This window comes from Glandiceps talaboti, chromosome 9 (genome assembly GCF_964340395.1).
Source record: "Glandiceps talaboti chromosome 9, keGlaTala1.1, whole genome shotgun sequence".
NCBI classification, from domain to species: Eukaryota; Metazoa; Hemichordata; class Enteropneusta; family Spengelidae; genus Glandiceps; species Glandiceps talaboti.
Window position 1 is genome coordinate 6,151,279 of NC_135557.1, and position 15,094 is coordinate 6,166,372.

The 15,094-nt window shown below is 35.4% G+C and overlaps 2 protein-coding genes across 2 annotated transcripts; both read right to left on the reverse strand.

Moving 5' to 3' along the window:
- Positions 1-370: 370 nt before the first annotated feature.
- LOC144439647 (uncharacterized) lies at positions 371-5,233 on the reverse strand. Its single transcript, XM_078128881.1, has 5 exons — positions 5,067-5,233; positions 2,951-3,114; positions 2,641-2,703; positions 2,309-2,428; positions 371-499 (listed from the first exon to the last, which is right to left on the reverse strand). Exons 1-5 carry the CDS (start codon positions 5,080-5,082, stop codon positions 464-466), a joined length of 399 nt encoding a protein of 132 aa, XP_077985007.1. The 5' UTR covers positions 5,083-5,233; the 3' UTR covers positions 371-463.
- Positions 5,234-7,384: 2,151 nt separating this feature from the next.
- On the reverse strand, positions 7,385-12,579 carry LOC144440452 (uncharacterized). The gene is made up of 4 exons (XM_078129823.1): positions 12,574-12,579; positions 11,466-11,585; positions 10,854-10,970; positions 7,385-7,462 (listed from the first exon to the last, which is right to left on the reverse strand). Exons 1-4 carry the CDS (start codon positions 12,577-12,579, stop codon positions 7,385-7,387), a joined length of 321 nt encoding a protein of 106 aa, XP_077985949.1.
- Positions 12,580-15,094: the final 2,515 nt, after the last annotated feature.

The following is a 15,094-nucleotide window of genomic DNA, read 5'->3' on the forward strand; positions in this document are numbered from 1 at the left end:
GATGACAGTGCAGACGACAGACAGACAGACCGACAGACCGGCAACAATTACTAAAACATAACATCTCCATATACGACAGTTAACAGAACAGTAGCTACTACTCAAACTATAGACTCAAATAATTATTCACATTATCCACCTCCCTAAGTTGCAAAATAACGTGTAATACTGCATGAAATACATTTTGACTATTTGTACTAGGTATGAATGTAAATACATTGCAGACTTTACTTTTTGAAAGCGCCTACAAATGTATTGGCAAAAGAAGGGCGAAAACAGTCACAATTCGACACCAGCCACATACAACCCAGGGGCAAATAGCGTCAACGCTGAATCCAGGAGATTGGGAAATATGGATTTTTAGATAAGCCTTTTTTAAAGAAATGCAGTACAGAGGCCACGAGGCATTTAGTATTACGACATACAATATTCCAGACGGTGAGGTCGTACTGCTCTATAATTCTCAATTGTCATGATCTTCACTTTCATCAGCACCAACCTAAACAGACAAAATCATAGCATTTATTTAAAATTGATAATCACTGGTTTCACTACATACATGAGGCTTAAACACTCACACAAAATACATTTGCCCGCACGTTTTACTGGGAACTTCCAGTATACGCCCAAAGCGGAATGACTGTAAAGTGATATGATACAGTTTATCTCACTTCGAATACATAAAGATGTTGTTAAATTCGTTATTTATGTTACGATTCCTAGCATGCACACTTGAATTGGTAGCTCATTAGAGTGATTGTACTTAACTCTGACTCCTCGCTAGTATGTCTCTATTGTACGCTGTCTCAACTTTGAATACAAACGTGTCCAGTTAAAAATTGTTACTTTTTGCAGTGTAGCGAATCAAAGAATTTTATGTGTGGGAACGTGCAAAAGAAGTGCGCACATGCACTGTGCATTTTCCGCGAGTAACAGCAGTCTTGAAAGTCTCCTTCGCTTGAAGACAGCAAGTCACAATAATGTCAGAGAATGTAACTCAAAAAAAAAATGACCAGCAGTCTATTTTGACATTTATCAGAAAACAGACAGGGTAAGGATACCGTTTTGTATCACGTCAAAGGATAATTTACATCTTGTTCCTGATATTAAATCATTTAGTGATAAAACGGCAGATCTCGTTTTGGAATATTTGGCCCTGAAAAACTGTAGGTACGCAGTTTAAGATCCACTCTTTGGAGAACCACTTGAAACTCTGTAGTCTGGTTTGGTAGTAATGTAAAGTTGGGTGCAACATTACTGGAGCAATCTTAAATATGTTTTGTGCACCTAGCAGAAGAAAGTAAATAAATAAATAACTTTTTGAAGAAGTGAATTCAGGTCATATAAGTATAAGTATTGTTGGCATATTTTTGTCAACATTTGACGAAATATATATATATATATATATATATATATATATATAAAGTGATTAATGATTTTGAAAAAAAGAAGTTTTTTTGACTGCTAAACATCATTTATTATCCAAAGAAGTGATAAAATAGACATAAACGTGATCTTTACTGTAACAGTCACAATAGTTTATTAGTACGGTGTTTGAGTTCGCGTCTACATAATATGATATATAGTTGCAACACTATGTATGTTAGTCATGGCAGTACTTTGATGCACAAACACATTCTCTTCCCCAACGCCTGACTGAGAAACGATAGAATAAATTACTTTCTCTTCAGTGTCTAAACTAGATCTGACAGAATAATCCCACTTTATTGGAGGTGTTGAACAAATGGACCGAATGTCTAAATGGAGGTGTATGTGTATGTTGTGTGAACAGTGAACTGTTAGGTGTACAGTACACTGTCTGTGGTGTTGTCATATTTCCATACACTGACATTATGTGATGATTGTTGACTTTCTGACAAGAATTTCGATATTAAAAAATGTCAGGATGTTCAGGTTTGCCAAAACGAACAAAGTATTTTAAAGTTGTTGCACACTATTATAAGTTAATTATTGTTCAGGGAGTTTACAGAGCTAATTATAAGTACATTTTGCAGTTAAAATTGCTTGGATATTGCGATTCTGCACCTCGCATACTTTGAAAAGTGCCTGACAACCAGAATAAGGATCGGAAACTACAAGAATATACAAATACAGTGTGTCTGACCCTGGATGAATGTTTAACAAAACTAAAATAAGTCAGAGATATAGCTTATATTACTCTTGCAAAGAAAGGACATCGTACAAAGTAAATGTTTGTGTACAGTAATTTGCAGATCACAGCACTGCTACTTACAACTATTAAGCTATTAAGCTAAAACCAAATCATATCAAAGCTACGTGATAATACCTCTGCTGGCTCTGAATCTGTAGTAACTGTTACTCTAGAAAGGGATATACTACTCATCACCAATAGAACTGCACCAGCGACTAGTGGTAAAACGACTTTTAATAATATAGCAGCGATAAACTGAAAGAATAAAGAGAATAAAATTACGTCAAATGGTGCCAACAACTGTGATGTAAATCAAACTCAGAGTCTTCACGAAGGCAAATAAAATCAGAATTTCATGACGAATCGTTGGTTTCATTAAAGAGGTCTAATGAAAAATGAATTGTCTTACTAAAATAGTCAAAATAAACAGAAAATAGAAGTAAAGTGTTGATTAAAAAATAACTTACTGCTCTGTCACATTGAAGTTTAACGTCAGACACGCAAATACAGGTAAGTCCCATAAAGAAGCACTGAGGAATGGAATTAATTAATTGTTACAACAAGATAAATCACTATTGTGTTTGTCAAGCAATGAACTTATTTTGTGACAGTTAGATGTGGCAAACTTTCCAATTTAATTTCACAAATATTACCAAAAATATGTAATGTAAGGTACTAAGTCCTGTTTCGTTAGGTTCAAAATCTGCCACATATCTGTGTGAATGTTCATTTTATTGTCCAAAATTCCAATGGCACATGTAAAAAAATCGGACTTACACATAAACCGCCACCAATCTTTATACCTCCAACAACAAAACTTTCGTCGTACAAGATCATTGGATACATTCCCACAATCGCAATCAGACATCCAGTTATCATGTTGATTACTCCGATCAACGTTAAATGGATCACATCATATGTTGGTGGTTGAGACATATTTGCTACAGACGATGGATAAAATCTAAAATCATTACAAATACATAAATTGGATATTTCCTTGAATGTTAAGGGTGTCCAAAAAATATCGTCGCACGTCACTGTCGAAGGACGTTCATCTTCCTCTCCTTCATTTCTAATATACACAAATTGCTCACTAATATTTACATTTACAAAAAAAAAATCCTATATTATTATCACTCATCTCCTATTATTAATTTTTTTAAGAATATTGATTAGAAATGTTGTCACTTTTAGCTTCTATTAATGTATTGATATGATATCCTATGGCATTTGATATTACCGTTCCCTGCTTCTAAAGCCCAAATGGTATGAGTAAAGGAAGCTATTTATATATCCATCATTAAACAGAGACATAGAGCTAAACAAACGTTCAGACAAAAGTTCCCAACAAAAATTAAAGAAATGTATAACTAATCAGAAAGATGAATGATTTCTTGTGCATAATCCGTCTGAAATATCTGTAGTAAGAAATACAAATATGAAAACAACGACCTTTAATAGACCAAAATTGGTGGACACCACATATATTATCTAGAAGCAACAGCAGGGGAAGCATTGTCAACATGTAAAGCCTCAAAATGCGATGTGATCACCTTTTATCTAAAACCGTACGTATTGATTGAGTTGCCAGGAGAGCTTTGAGACCTTGAGAAATACACCATTTTCGTTTTTTACTTAATTATGTATCTCGACTTTAGTCCTGTTACAAACTTTTATAAGTAAGTATCGGGAATGAAATATACACCGAGCTTGAGTCAAATGTAGGATCCTGACTGCAATTTACATAACCAATCAGGTTACGTAAAATTCGTTAATCTCAAGTCTAAACAATCTCTACTAACCAATCCTATATTTTCCTAATTGACCAATCAAATGAAGGTCAATATCAAATTCGAGCCAATATGTCTGGAATGTAGGAAAACCTTCATTTCTGTGTGATCTGTAGGTCTTTTGTTAGATGTCAATAAAGTAGGAGTAGCTGACCGACTTACAGCTTTACCAGTCATATCTGACGGAAGTATACAGGATACGTTTCAATGAATGTTTCGACAGATGTGCAACAAATTAAGTTGACCTTTGAGTTCCCTGTCCGCTAAAACCTATATAAACATATTTTAATCATGATTATATCATTTTTGGGTCGCGAGATATGACGTGTTTAATGTTTTAGATTCCTTCAAAATAACGTCAATGTTACCATGGAAACCGCCACCCGTGAGTTTGCGCAAGAGAATCCAGAGAGGCAACATCAGTTTTCTGAAGGCCCAGATGTTACTCTAACCAAATATACTGCCAAAATTTGTACTTCAAGCCGGGTGTACACATTCATACTAGCACAATGAGTTTGGTATGTGTAGCACGTACGCGCAGTACATGACCTCAATCAGACATACTAAGGGCATAATGCCTTTATGTACCCTATCTCAACAACATGACTTCTAGAATCGAATGGCCAACTTTTTAAAACGTTTACTTTGATAGTATGTTCTCTTTGTGTGTAAGATCACGGAATCATTCCCAGCTTCTCAAATTGTATCACATAAGCTATAATTGGGTCCAAAAAGATTTTAATTGTGTTCTGTACAAACCTTACCCGTCAAAGCTCTGCTAAACAAATGTTTTGAACAACACAAAATATGCACCTACTCTGAACTGGGCCATATGAATGTGCACTGCTGTCATGAAACTCTAATATATAGATTCTAGCATACAAACAAGGTGAATTGAGGCATGCCATCTCCTGCCAATTAATATGAATGGAGTCGAAGAGCGTGTTTAGAACCAATTCTATAATGTAGAAAAGGAACCAAAATAATCAAGTTATTTATTTAACGTCACTAGTCAACAACGTCACTTGTCTAGTGTCGTCTATTTTTTCTTGCCAAACGACAACATTTGAAAATGCGTATTAACCTCATAAGTTGTTACTCACCTGACGTAATATGCATGTCTAGGAAGCCATAATCAGCAAAATAACGGAGTATACTATAGGTATTACCAATCTGACAACATTGTATCACAGAAGAAAGTGCTTGTTACACTACTTTTCCTGAACTAACAGTACCTGTACCGACAATTATTTCAGGCTTGGCGGCATTGTGTATGTGTCGGTCTGTCGATTAGGAACAAAACGTCATATTATAGTTATGTGAAACGTGTGGTAAACAATGCATGTATTGAATACTAAGAAGGCAAATGAAGCGGTCCATGTCATTGACCGATTTATGGACGACTGACTTATCCAGCGAAAAACTGCCATTTTACACACATAAATGTTGAATAATTAGAGAGCCTTCAGTAATTACAGTGGGAGCCGGGGGAAAATCATGCTCCGTCTGTGGTATAAAATGTTACCCTCCCCCTAGCCCGTTGTGCTAAGGTTATTAGGGTCAGGGTTCCTCTCTCTGAAATATGACTCTCCCCTGGTGGTTCATATAATTCAATGGCAAACACCTTTAACACCGAACAATGCTGTATGCTTTTTCCGGTGACATAGTTAATTGTTAGAGCTCAAGATTAGTAGTCAGGAGGTCCTGGTTCTGAATCCCTCTAGAGACAGGGAATTCTTCTCTAGTATTTCAGTGATAAATGTTGTGATGTTCCTATTTACAATGGTGGCAGTACTAGTGATGGGAAGTGGTAGCCCAATGGGATTTAGTGGCAGCGGTGGGATCATGAAAAAATAGAGTCAATGTAAAATGTGACCATCCTCTATTTTATATTTTCTAATGTATGGTTCTCCCAAGGACCGATCTGTAAAACGTTAATCACTAAACTCCCCCCCCCGTAATTTCTGAAGGTTTCCTTTATAGGTAAATGGGATGCCATCATTAAACACTATTTCACGTTCACTGGTCTCATATTTGCCCTCTTTTGCCTCATAGGATATTTACTCCTGTGTTTTTCATTCCAGTGCACAAAATTGTTATTTTACAAAGTTGAGAGAGAGAGAGAGAGAGAGAGAGAGAGAGAGAGAGAGAGAGAGAGAGAGAGAGAGAGAGAGAGAGAGAGAGAGAGAGAGAGAGAGAGAGAGAGAGAGAGAGAGAGAGAGAGAGAGAGAGAGAGAGAGAGAGAGAGGTGTGTCTATTTCTGTGGATAAAAAAACGATCAAGCAATAAGTTATAAGTCAATATAAATAGCTTGCAACTCAACAAGAGAGAATATATTTTGAGGAAAATTGATATTCAACTTTCCCATACTATGCTTTATTGTAGCGATGAAAAAAGTATTTTATATTGTAGTTCTAATTGATTCGCTGTGGCGATGGCGAGGGGTAGATGCAGGTCAGAAATGTAATAACCTACAGTTCAGTAAGGCTACAAAGCTGCAGCTACCTATCGGTCCTTATGACGAACATTATTTTCACTCTCCGTAAACTCACACATTACGCCCCGTGCTTCGCAAAAACACCGAGCGTCGCAGTGACACTTCAACAAATGGTAATCTCTATCATGGTCGATGAGGGCGCACAGTTCACGGACATTCGAGTACGGTTATGTAGCAGGTATCTGTACATACAAAGTGATTTGTTTAGCTTTAATTTTAGTAAAGCGAAGCTCTGAGAGAGTCCAGGTTTTTCTATAACCTTACAAATGACACTGGTAAGACTAACTGGTCTGTAGTTAATGGGCTCAAATATCTGACCTTTCATAGAAATGGGAGTGACATGAATGCTTCTCTGCAAACTGTAGGAACTTTGCTGGATGCCATGTTGGAGATTAATGTCACACCAATCACTTTCTTTACATATATTTTGTCATTACTGTACACTGTATTCCATTTTTTTCTCGATATAAATGACAACACCAAGATGGGCGTACAGAAGACATCATAGTTATCAAGAGCAAGTTCAGTGACTAGAGTTCTACAACTTTTCGGCAGAATGTCAGTAAAACAAATAATATCTGGGTTATATAAATTAGTAATAAATAATAACTTTGAACGTTTGTTCAATAAATTAACGAGATCAGTAACGATACACAAACAGTTCATTACATTTATAACAACGCAAAAGTCAGATTCGGAAGCCTTCTATCTTCTGTTATAGAAGATGGGTCAAGGCCAACAGCGAAATGCAACAATCTAAAAAATATTTAATCGCATTATCAATCAGCAAATTGTGTGGTGGCAGAGTCCAGTTGATTGCAGGGATATGTTGACTGCTAAATCCAGAGTTCATCCTTCTTCTTAGGAAGGGGGCATGGTGTAAAGATGCAAAACAGTATTTCCCTAACCACAACAGCATTCGCATTATGACATAGAAAATATTCTTGATGGAGAGGGCGTACTGCACTCAGAATTCGGAGTGTCACCTTCAACAACATCAATCTGCTGTACAAACATATAAATACGATTCAGTTAAAATTGATCATCATGGGTTGCACTACACGCGTGAGGCTGAGTATAATACACTTTGTCAAAAATGATGTACACGAGTTTTACCGAGACATTACATATATACAATATAACAAGAGTAAAGTAACCTTCTGGACCCAGTCTGTGTTGAGATGATCCACAGTCCTTCATGTTTATAATATTTGGTAGTAATGCAGTACCAGGGGGGGGGGGGGGACGACGATACCTACCACGTGATATGGTTTGACCCCTAGAACAATAGAGCGTGACCCCGCTGCACTACAACTTAGTACAAGCGAGTATTTCCCGTTTTTCAATGAATTTTGAGTGTATATGTAAATAATTTCTCAAGATAAATTCCACATTTGTTTTAAAGCTATAAAGCATCATCCCAAACTGCTTAAATAATATCAAAAACGTCCAGTTGTGAAATTATTTATGTTCGAATGCAGGAGACAGGTCAAACTACTTAGTCAGAGCTTTCGGCGAACGCTATTTTCCGATGGTTTTTTCACTGAAGAACACCATGTATTCAATGAAAAAAATCAACATTTATACATTTTGATGCATGATAATTTACGTTATATCTTGCCACCACTAAGTGCTCCACGAATAATGACTATACGGCAGCGTCAAAGACTAGTCGAAACTCTCTTAATTTCAAGATGGCGACGCACGCCTCGTCATATTCCTATAAGGGGTGGACCATTTGATATCCTGGGAGGGGGGGGGCTTGGAAGATTTCGGGGGAAAAAAAGATGCCAAGTGGATTTGCTTGAAATAAAAATCCGGATATGAGTGGGTGGTGGAAAAAAAAAGATGGACCACTGCTGCTAGAAAAACAATATCTTGATAGGGAAATGATGCACAGGTTCGAGTATACTGTTCAACCTGCTCGTACCTCTCCAACCAGGACACTTGTCAAATCATGACAAACAGTTTCAAACACATGTCAGGGACCAGTCAGTTTCATTAGCCTGTGGTACATATGTATATTTATTCTTGTCTCTGTTTCTTTCATAAATGGTTTAAATATTACTTCATGTAAGGGTTCAAACATAACTATACATACAATTATACATATAATACATGTATTCCCTTGCTACCACACTAGTTACATGTAATTTTTTGGCTGTTTCACAATCAGTGCTTCACTGATCTTGCACTTTGGGGCAAAAGTGAACTTGACTGTTTTGTAACGGTAATCTTCATACTATTACTATTACTATTGGATAGTTTATAAAAGAACTTAATTATTGTCTGAAAGTGTCTGTGAATAGCCTAAACATTGCCTTTAGAAGTAAAAATCCTCCAGGGCTTCTAGGGGGAGACCCCCTAGAACCCCCCCCCCCCATTCACACACACTCACACAAGAGGTACACATATCCCAGTCTCAAAGCTCTTCCTCTACAGCTTACTGTCAGATGCTATGAAACTTTATTCATGGGGTCAGTGACTTTTTGTTGGCCCAATGGAAAATAACACTGACACCCTCCATCCCCCCAAGCTGGAGAAACTGACCGGTCTATCTAAATGTCTGAGCTCACCAGTCAAGTTTCCGATTTGTATTTTCAGTGTGTCATCATACCATGGCATAAAAACTGCCAATGATGTTTATTTAATTGAAAATCAAACATGTATGAAATATGTAGTTTTCTAAATATAATCTGTGTGTGATAGAACAGCATCTTTTTACTCTCTGTATTACCCTGTGTGAAAACCAAACAGAAAATTGTGGCAACAAATGTAGGTGTTCAACGTTGACGTAAAAAAAAAATCTGGATATCTCAAAGAAGCAAAGAAAAAAAAAGTTGCCAGCATAGGCGAAGGAGAAAAAAAATAATTCGCAGGCAAGCAGGTGGGAAAAAAAATAACGAATCTCCACCAATCTTCCAAGCCCCCCCCCCCCCCAGGATATCGAATGGTCTACCCCTAATGTAACATTGTACTAGTAATAGTACCATACACTTTCGAACAAACCCACTTTGCCAGAAATGCTGTTATAAATACAAAAAAAAAACACCGTAAATCTCACATTTTTATTTTATTTTATATAATACATTTTTTCGTGTCATTGTCGTATAACTAGGGCCACCCTGGATACATTATGCAGCGATCACATATAATATTTCTGACGGGAGTACTCCTCACTCTCTCTGCAAGAAATGCGTCGAAGGCACAACCAGTTTCATTTCACTGGGAACAGCACGTATCTGAAACAATACACATGTAAAAATGTTAAACAATTACATAGTTTACTTGTCGACACGAATGAAACTTCATTTTTCAGTAAGTACGGCAAGACAGAGAACGCAGAAAGAACGTAAACTTATGGGCGTTAGACCGGGTGCGGTACGTTATGCCAGGCGTAGTGCACTGATCACCTGACCTCGAGCTTGCACACTAGCGTACTAGACGTAGACGTTGCTTGCTGGACGTTGAATGTCACAACTATCACAGTCATTAATTATCAATGGACATGTAGGTATCCAACAAATGCTGCCTTGAAGTTGATTCTAGAAAATGGAATATCCATGTGCTTTTTTCAGTAAAAACGCGACCGCGACCTACCGACAAATACAATGAACTGCAGGCCAGCATGTACACGTACGGTACGGTATACACGGTCACGTCGCTGAATACTTTTCGATCTGATTTGGTACCAGTACACATAATAAATTATGATGGCAAAAATAAAGGAAAGACGAATTTAAAACATATGAAACGTGAAAATGTACGTACCTTGTCAATCTGTTGTCAACAGCGAATTTGTATCCAGTAGTACACAGTGCTAGGGGTAGGCAGGAAGTGCACTCGACAGTGTATCAATACTGAATGAGCTTCATTGCGCTGACGTGATAGCGTGTCACGTGACAGGCATCGTCCCCCCCCCCCCTGTGCAGTACCAGGTGCAACGCTAATGCTGTATATGTACAGTAAATATAGCAGAAGAAGGTGACCATAAATATACCAAAACAGATTGGACTGATGACGCTATTATTCATGTAGTTATAGTTGTAAGGATGTGAATGTATGGGCAGGCCAATTGTTGCAATATTCAATAAAATGCAATCTATCACATTCGTATTCGTTCAATCCACAATGTCTTCGGTTAATTTACATATTTGAATTCATAAATCACTATTTTTATTCTAAAAAATAATAGACCGTGTTCATAAATGTCATGTTACATTTCAAATCACGGACACAACTATACATTTAACGAAAACCAATAATATCGTTAACATTTTACAAATACAATACGAAAACAAAATATGTAAATTTATGCGTGAAAATGTAATTTATTAAATATTGCAACACATGACCTACCATAAAAGGGTGCTAGAAACTAACGAAAACTTACAGATTTTGGTTCAATTTGTCTTCTCTTCAAACACATATATATGTAGAAGGATAATACAGCAATGTTAGCCAGAATGCCTATAAATGCCGTGATCATTATGGTAACTTGAAGTGCTTGCTATCGAAAAAAAAATGTGTCAGCTTTTTAAAATATTGAATATAAGGTCATACAAGTACATATTAATTTGTGTTATTAACACATTTTTGGGCAAAATTTGACTGCGATGATGTTTTCGTTACGAATATTTTAAGTGAAGCTACCGCCATTGTAAAAAAAATATCGGCTGAATTAAAAAATACTCGTAATCAGGTTCTGTTCTGTTGCTACTTTTACAACCATAATGAAGGAAGTAACACAGATAATATATGGAATGAAGGAAATTACAAATAGCGGAAACCTGGCTATTTTTTACAGTGTGAATTTAAAAAAAGGAAAAAGATACAAATTCCGTACATTATTTTTGCACAAACATAAGGAAATACGATGCATTAGATGTCTATGTACCGTAATTTGCAACTCACAGCATTGCTTGATTGCTTGCTTACATGGTTAAATACTTACTTAATATGTATAAACTTAAAATCAAATCATTTTAAATCCACGTAACAATACCTCCGTCAACTCAGCATCTGCAGTCCCTGTTGTTTCTGAAAGGGATATAGCACTCACCACCAATACAAGGGTACAGACGACAAGTGGTAAAATGACCATAAATACTATAGCAGCGATAAACTGAAAGAATAAAGTCAACACTATAAGTAAGCTGGTGTCAGGAAATGTGACCTAAATCACAAACCCTTCACAAACTGCCCCCCCCCCAAAAAAAAAAAACACAAAAAAAACAAACAAACAACAACCCAACAAGATCAACAACAACAACAACAACATCATCATCATCAAAAACAACAACAAAACAAACAAACAAACAAACAAACAAACAAACAAACACGCAAACAAACAAACAACAACAAAAACTAAATATTATAATCTGAGCATATTGTTGATATATGAATATTATGATGAAAATCTAACAAATAGTAATAAGGAAATACATATAATACAGTTGAAACATTGTTGTATATTTTATGGAAAAAAATATTTTTTTATCGATTACAAAGTATAACTTAATTTAGTTGCACAATCTGTGCTTTTTAGGTTGGTTTCTTATCACTGCACACTGCAAGATATATGGTTGTGGTGCATTTTAGTTCAATAAAATGTTGGCATCCCCTGATTTTGTAACATATATATTCTAAGTTCATGTTGGATAAAAAAAAATACCCTTTGTTGATGGTATCGAATTTTTTGTTTGTGTTTGAATTTGAAGCTTTTGAAAAAAAATAATTGACTTGTCAAGATTCAATTGATGGTGTAATTAGAAACGATAAAACTACTAATATTCCAGTCACTGAACAAACGTTTACCACCCAACATATATTTCACATAAGTTTTGTAATTAGACAATGTACTGCCATTTCATTTTTAAGTTAATCTAAATTGAGAGTGTATAAATTGATTAAAAATCTAGTATTTATATGAATAGTGATTTTCTTCATATGTCTATATAGTTGAAGGGCTGTCAGTAATTGTGTACAATATCCTGATATTATAATGTTTAGTCACGTTCTAGTATTGCTAATACTTAGTAATAAGATCTCCTTATAAATCATGAAAGCTGTTTGGAGCTCTTCCTAAATTTTATTTGGTAAAATTTACTAACCCCCATTTTCACCTACAACGAAAATTTTCCCATGGGGTTAAAAGTGAACATTCTTTAAGTCTTCACAATATCATCTCTTTAATAGAAATTACAAATAGTAGTACATTGATTAATAATAACTTACTGCTCCGCCAAATTGGAGTTTAACGTCACATACGCAAATAAGTCCCATAAAGAAGCACTGAGGAATGGAAACAATTTATTATTAAAACAAAAGAAAGCAATCTGTGATTGTCAAAGCAGTGACCAAACAATGACAAGTCGCCTATTTAATATCAGAATCCTGGTCAATAGCATACAATGCAAGGCACAGATGTATTATTCATTTGGCTCAAAATTCTACAATTGTAGTAGCAAAATTTTGAAAGTTCAATAATATTGTTCAACAGGGCATATACTAACAGAGTGGTCAAAAAAACTTACAAATGGTTTCCTAGTGGGGTTTACACATGTCATTTATTCAGTTATGAAATATTCCTCCATATATAATGGAAATAAACAAATGCATCTATAGTGTCACCCTGAATTATTTGGCATATTAAAAACAAGTGTTGTATTAAACAATGTGTCAGTTCTCAAATGTTCTAAGAATAAAAAAAAGTTTACCAGTTAAACGGGAGTACGATAGTTTGGAAGCATGGATTCAAATCGACATAACTTTGGATTCGATTTGATTTGACATAATTCTTTTCCGAAATGAAACCTTGAACATTACTCAACTATCACATAAATCGACTATTGTTATCATAATAAAGTAGAACTTCAATTACCGAAACATCAACTGAAATCTAATGTCTTATGTTATGCAGACAGTTCTATTCCTTAATTTCATAGATGTACATTGTTTATCGACGGAAACTTAATGGGGACACAGGAGTAGTTTTTAAAACCATGTGAGTAGTTTTGTTTTCTTACCATGGGAATAAGTTTTTATTTATAATAGGAGTAGTTTCTTTTACCATGAGAGTAATTCTTATTTCATGGGAGTAATTTTTTTTACCATTGGAGTAATTTTTTCATGGTAAAAAAAAACACTCTTGTGGTATTAAACAATTATTCCAATGGTAACACTAAAAAAAAACACTCCCATGGTAAAAAAAAATACTCCCATGGTAACAATATATACAACAATTACTCCCATGGTTAAAAAATTACTCCCATTTTAAAAACACCACTCTCATGGTTTTAAAAAGAAATAATCACGTGTCTTCATTAAGCTTCCATATTTATCCAACTGTATGATGACATGGAGTTAGACGTGTACTTACAAAATAACCGCCGCCAAACTTTATGCATCCAACAACAAAACTTTCGTCGTACAAGAGCATTGAATATGTTCCCACCATTCCAATTACAGATCCAGTTAAAATGTTGAATACTCCGATTATCTTTAAAGGGATCGCATCAAATATTTGTGACTGAGACATATTTGCTACATAAGATGATAAAAGATAAAATTACTAGCACTACAGACATTGGATATATCCTTGAATGTTAAAGGTAACTAAAACAAATATGGTCATTTTAGATTGATTTTCTTCTTTATATTTAACACAGTACACAATTAGTTCATTTAATATATACGTTAGCAAAAAAAACCTATTTCTAACCTGAATGGCATTATCACTTAACTTTTCTTTATTAAATTATTTTGTGAATGATTGTAATAATATATAATGCCGTTGTTAGTTTCTATTCGAATTTATTTATACCCTATGACAATTGAAAATAACGTTCACTGCTTGAAAAACTGAGTTGGTATTATAACGTCCCCCTTTCAGGGAATTATTACAATGGGTTCCATCCATCCCTCTGTCCGTCCGTCTGTACGTGCGTAATACGTCATTAGTCAGACACGCTATATCCAATTTCTTTCAAAACTGGCCCACAAGTGATCTGTCATATGGGACATGCACGTCACTTTGTTTTACAACATATGAAAATATGACTGAATATCAGCCATGTTTGTAGTTAAAAATCAACATTTACAGAATGCCCCTAAAAGTTTATCCATAGAGACTCCATTCAAAGGGCTACTCCCTATTATCAGGCAGGTAAAAGCTATATTTTAAAATATTGACCTTCGATCCCGACCTTGACCATCGGTGTCAATTATATAAACTTGCCCATTTGTTGTGCATTTTGTTTAAATCATATCCACAGGTAATGTTCATATCAGGTTTTACTGAAAGGCGGCCATATCACTTTTGGTCGTTTAGAATCACAACGATTATGTTAACACGGGAATACTCATTACAAGTACGTGAAGACAAGTGACTAACAATGCATACCATACAAACGTAGTTATTCTATTTATTTCTATACCAATACAATAGGCATTAAAACGATAAACAAATATTATATGTTTACGATACAGATATATATTTGTTTGTTAATTTATGCTCGAACCCTGTCTGATTCACCCGTTTGAAGGTTATTTCCATGACAATGAGCAATGTTTACTCGAAACTACCGGCCGGACAATGGAGGAGGGCTTATTGCTTACATATCATTTCCTTAT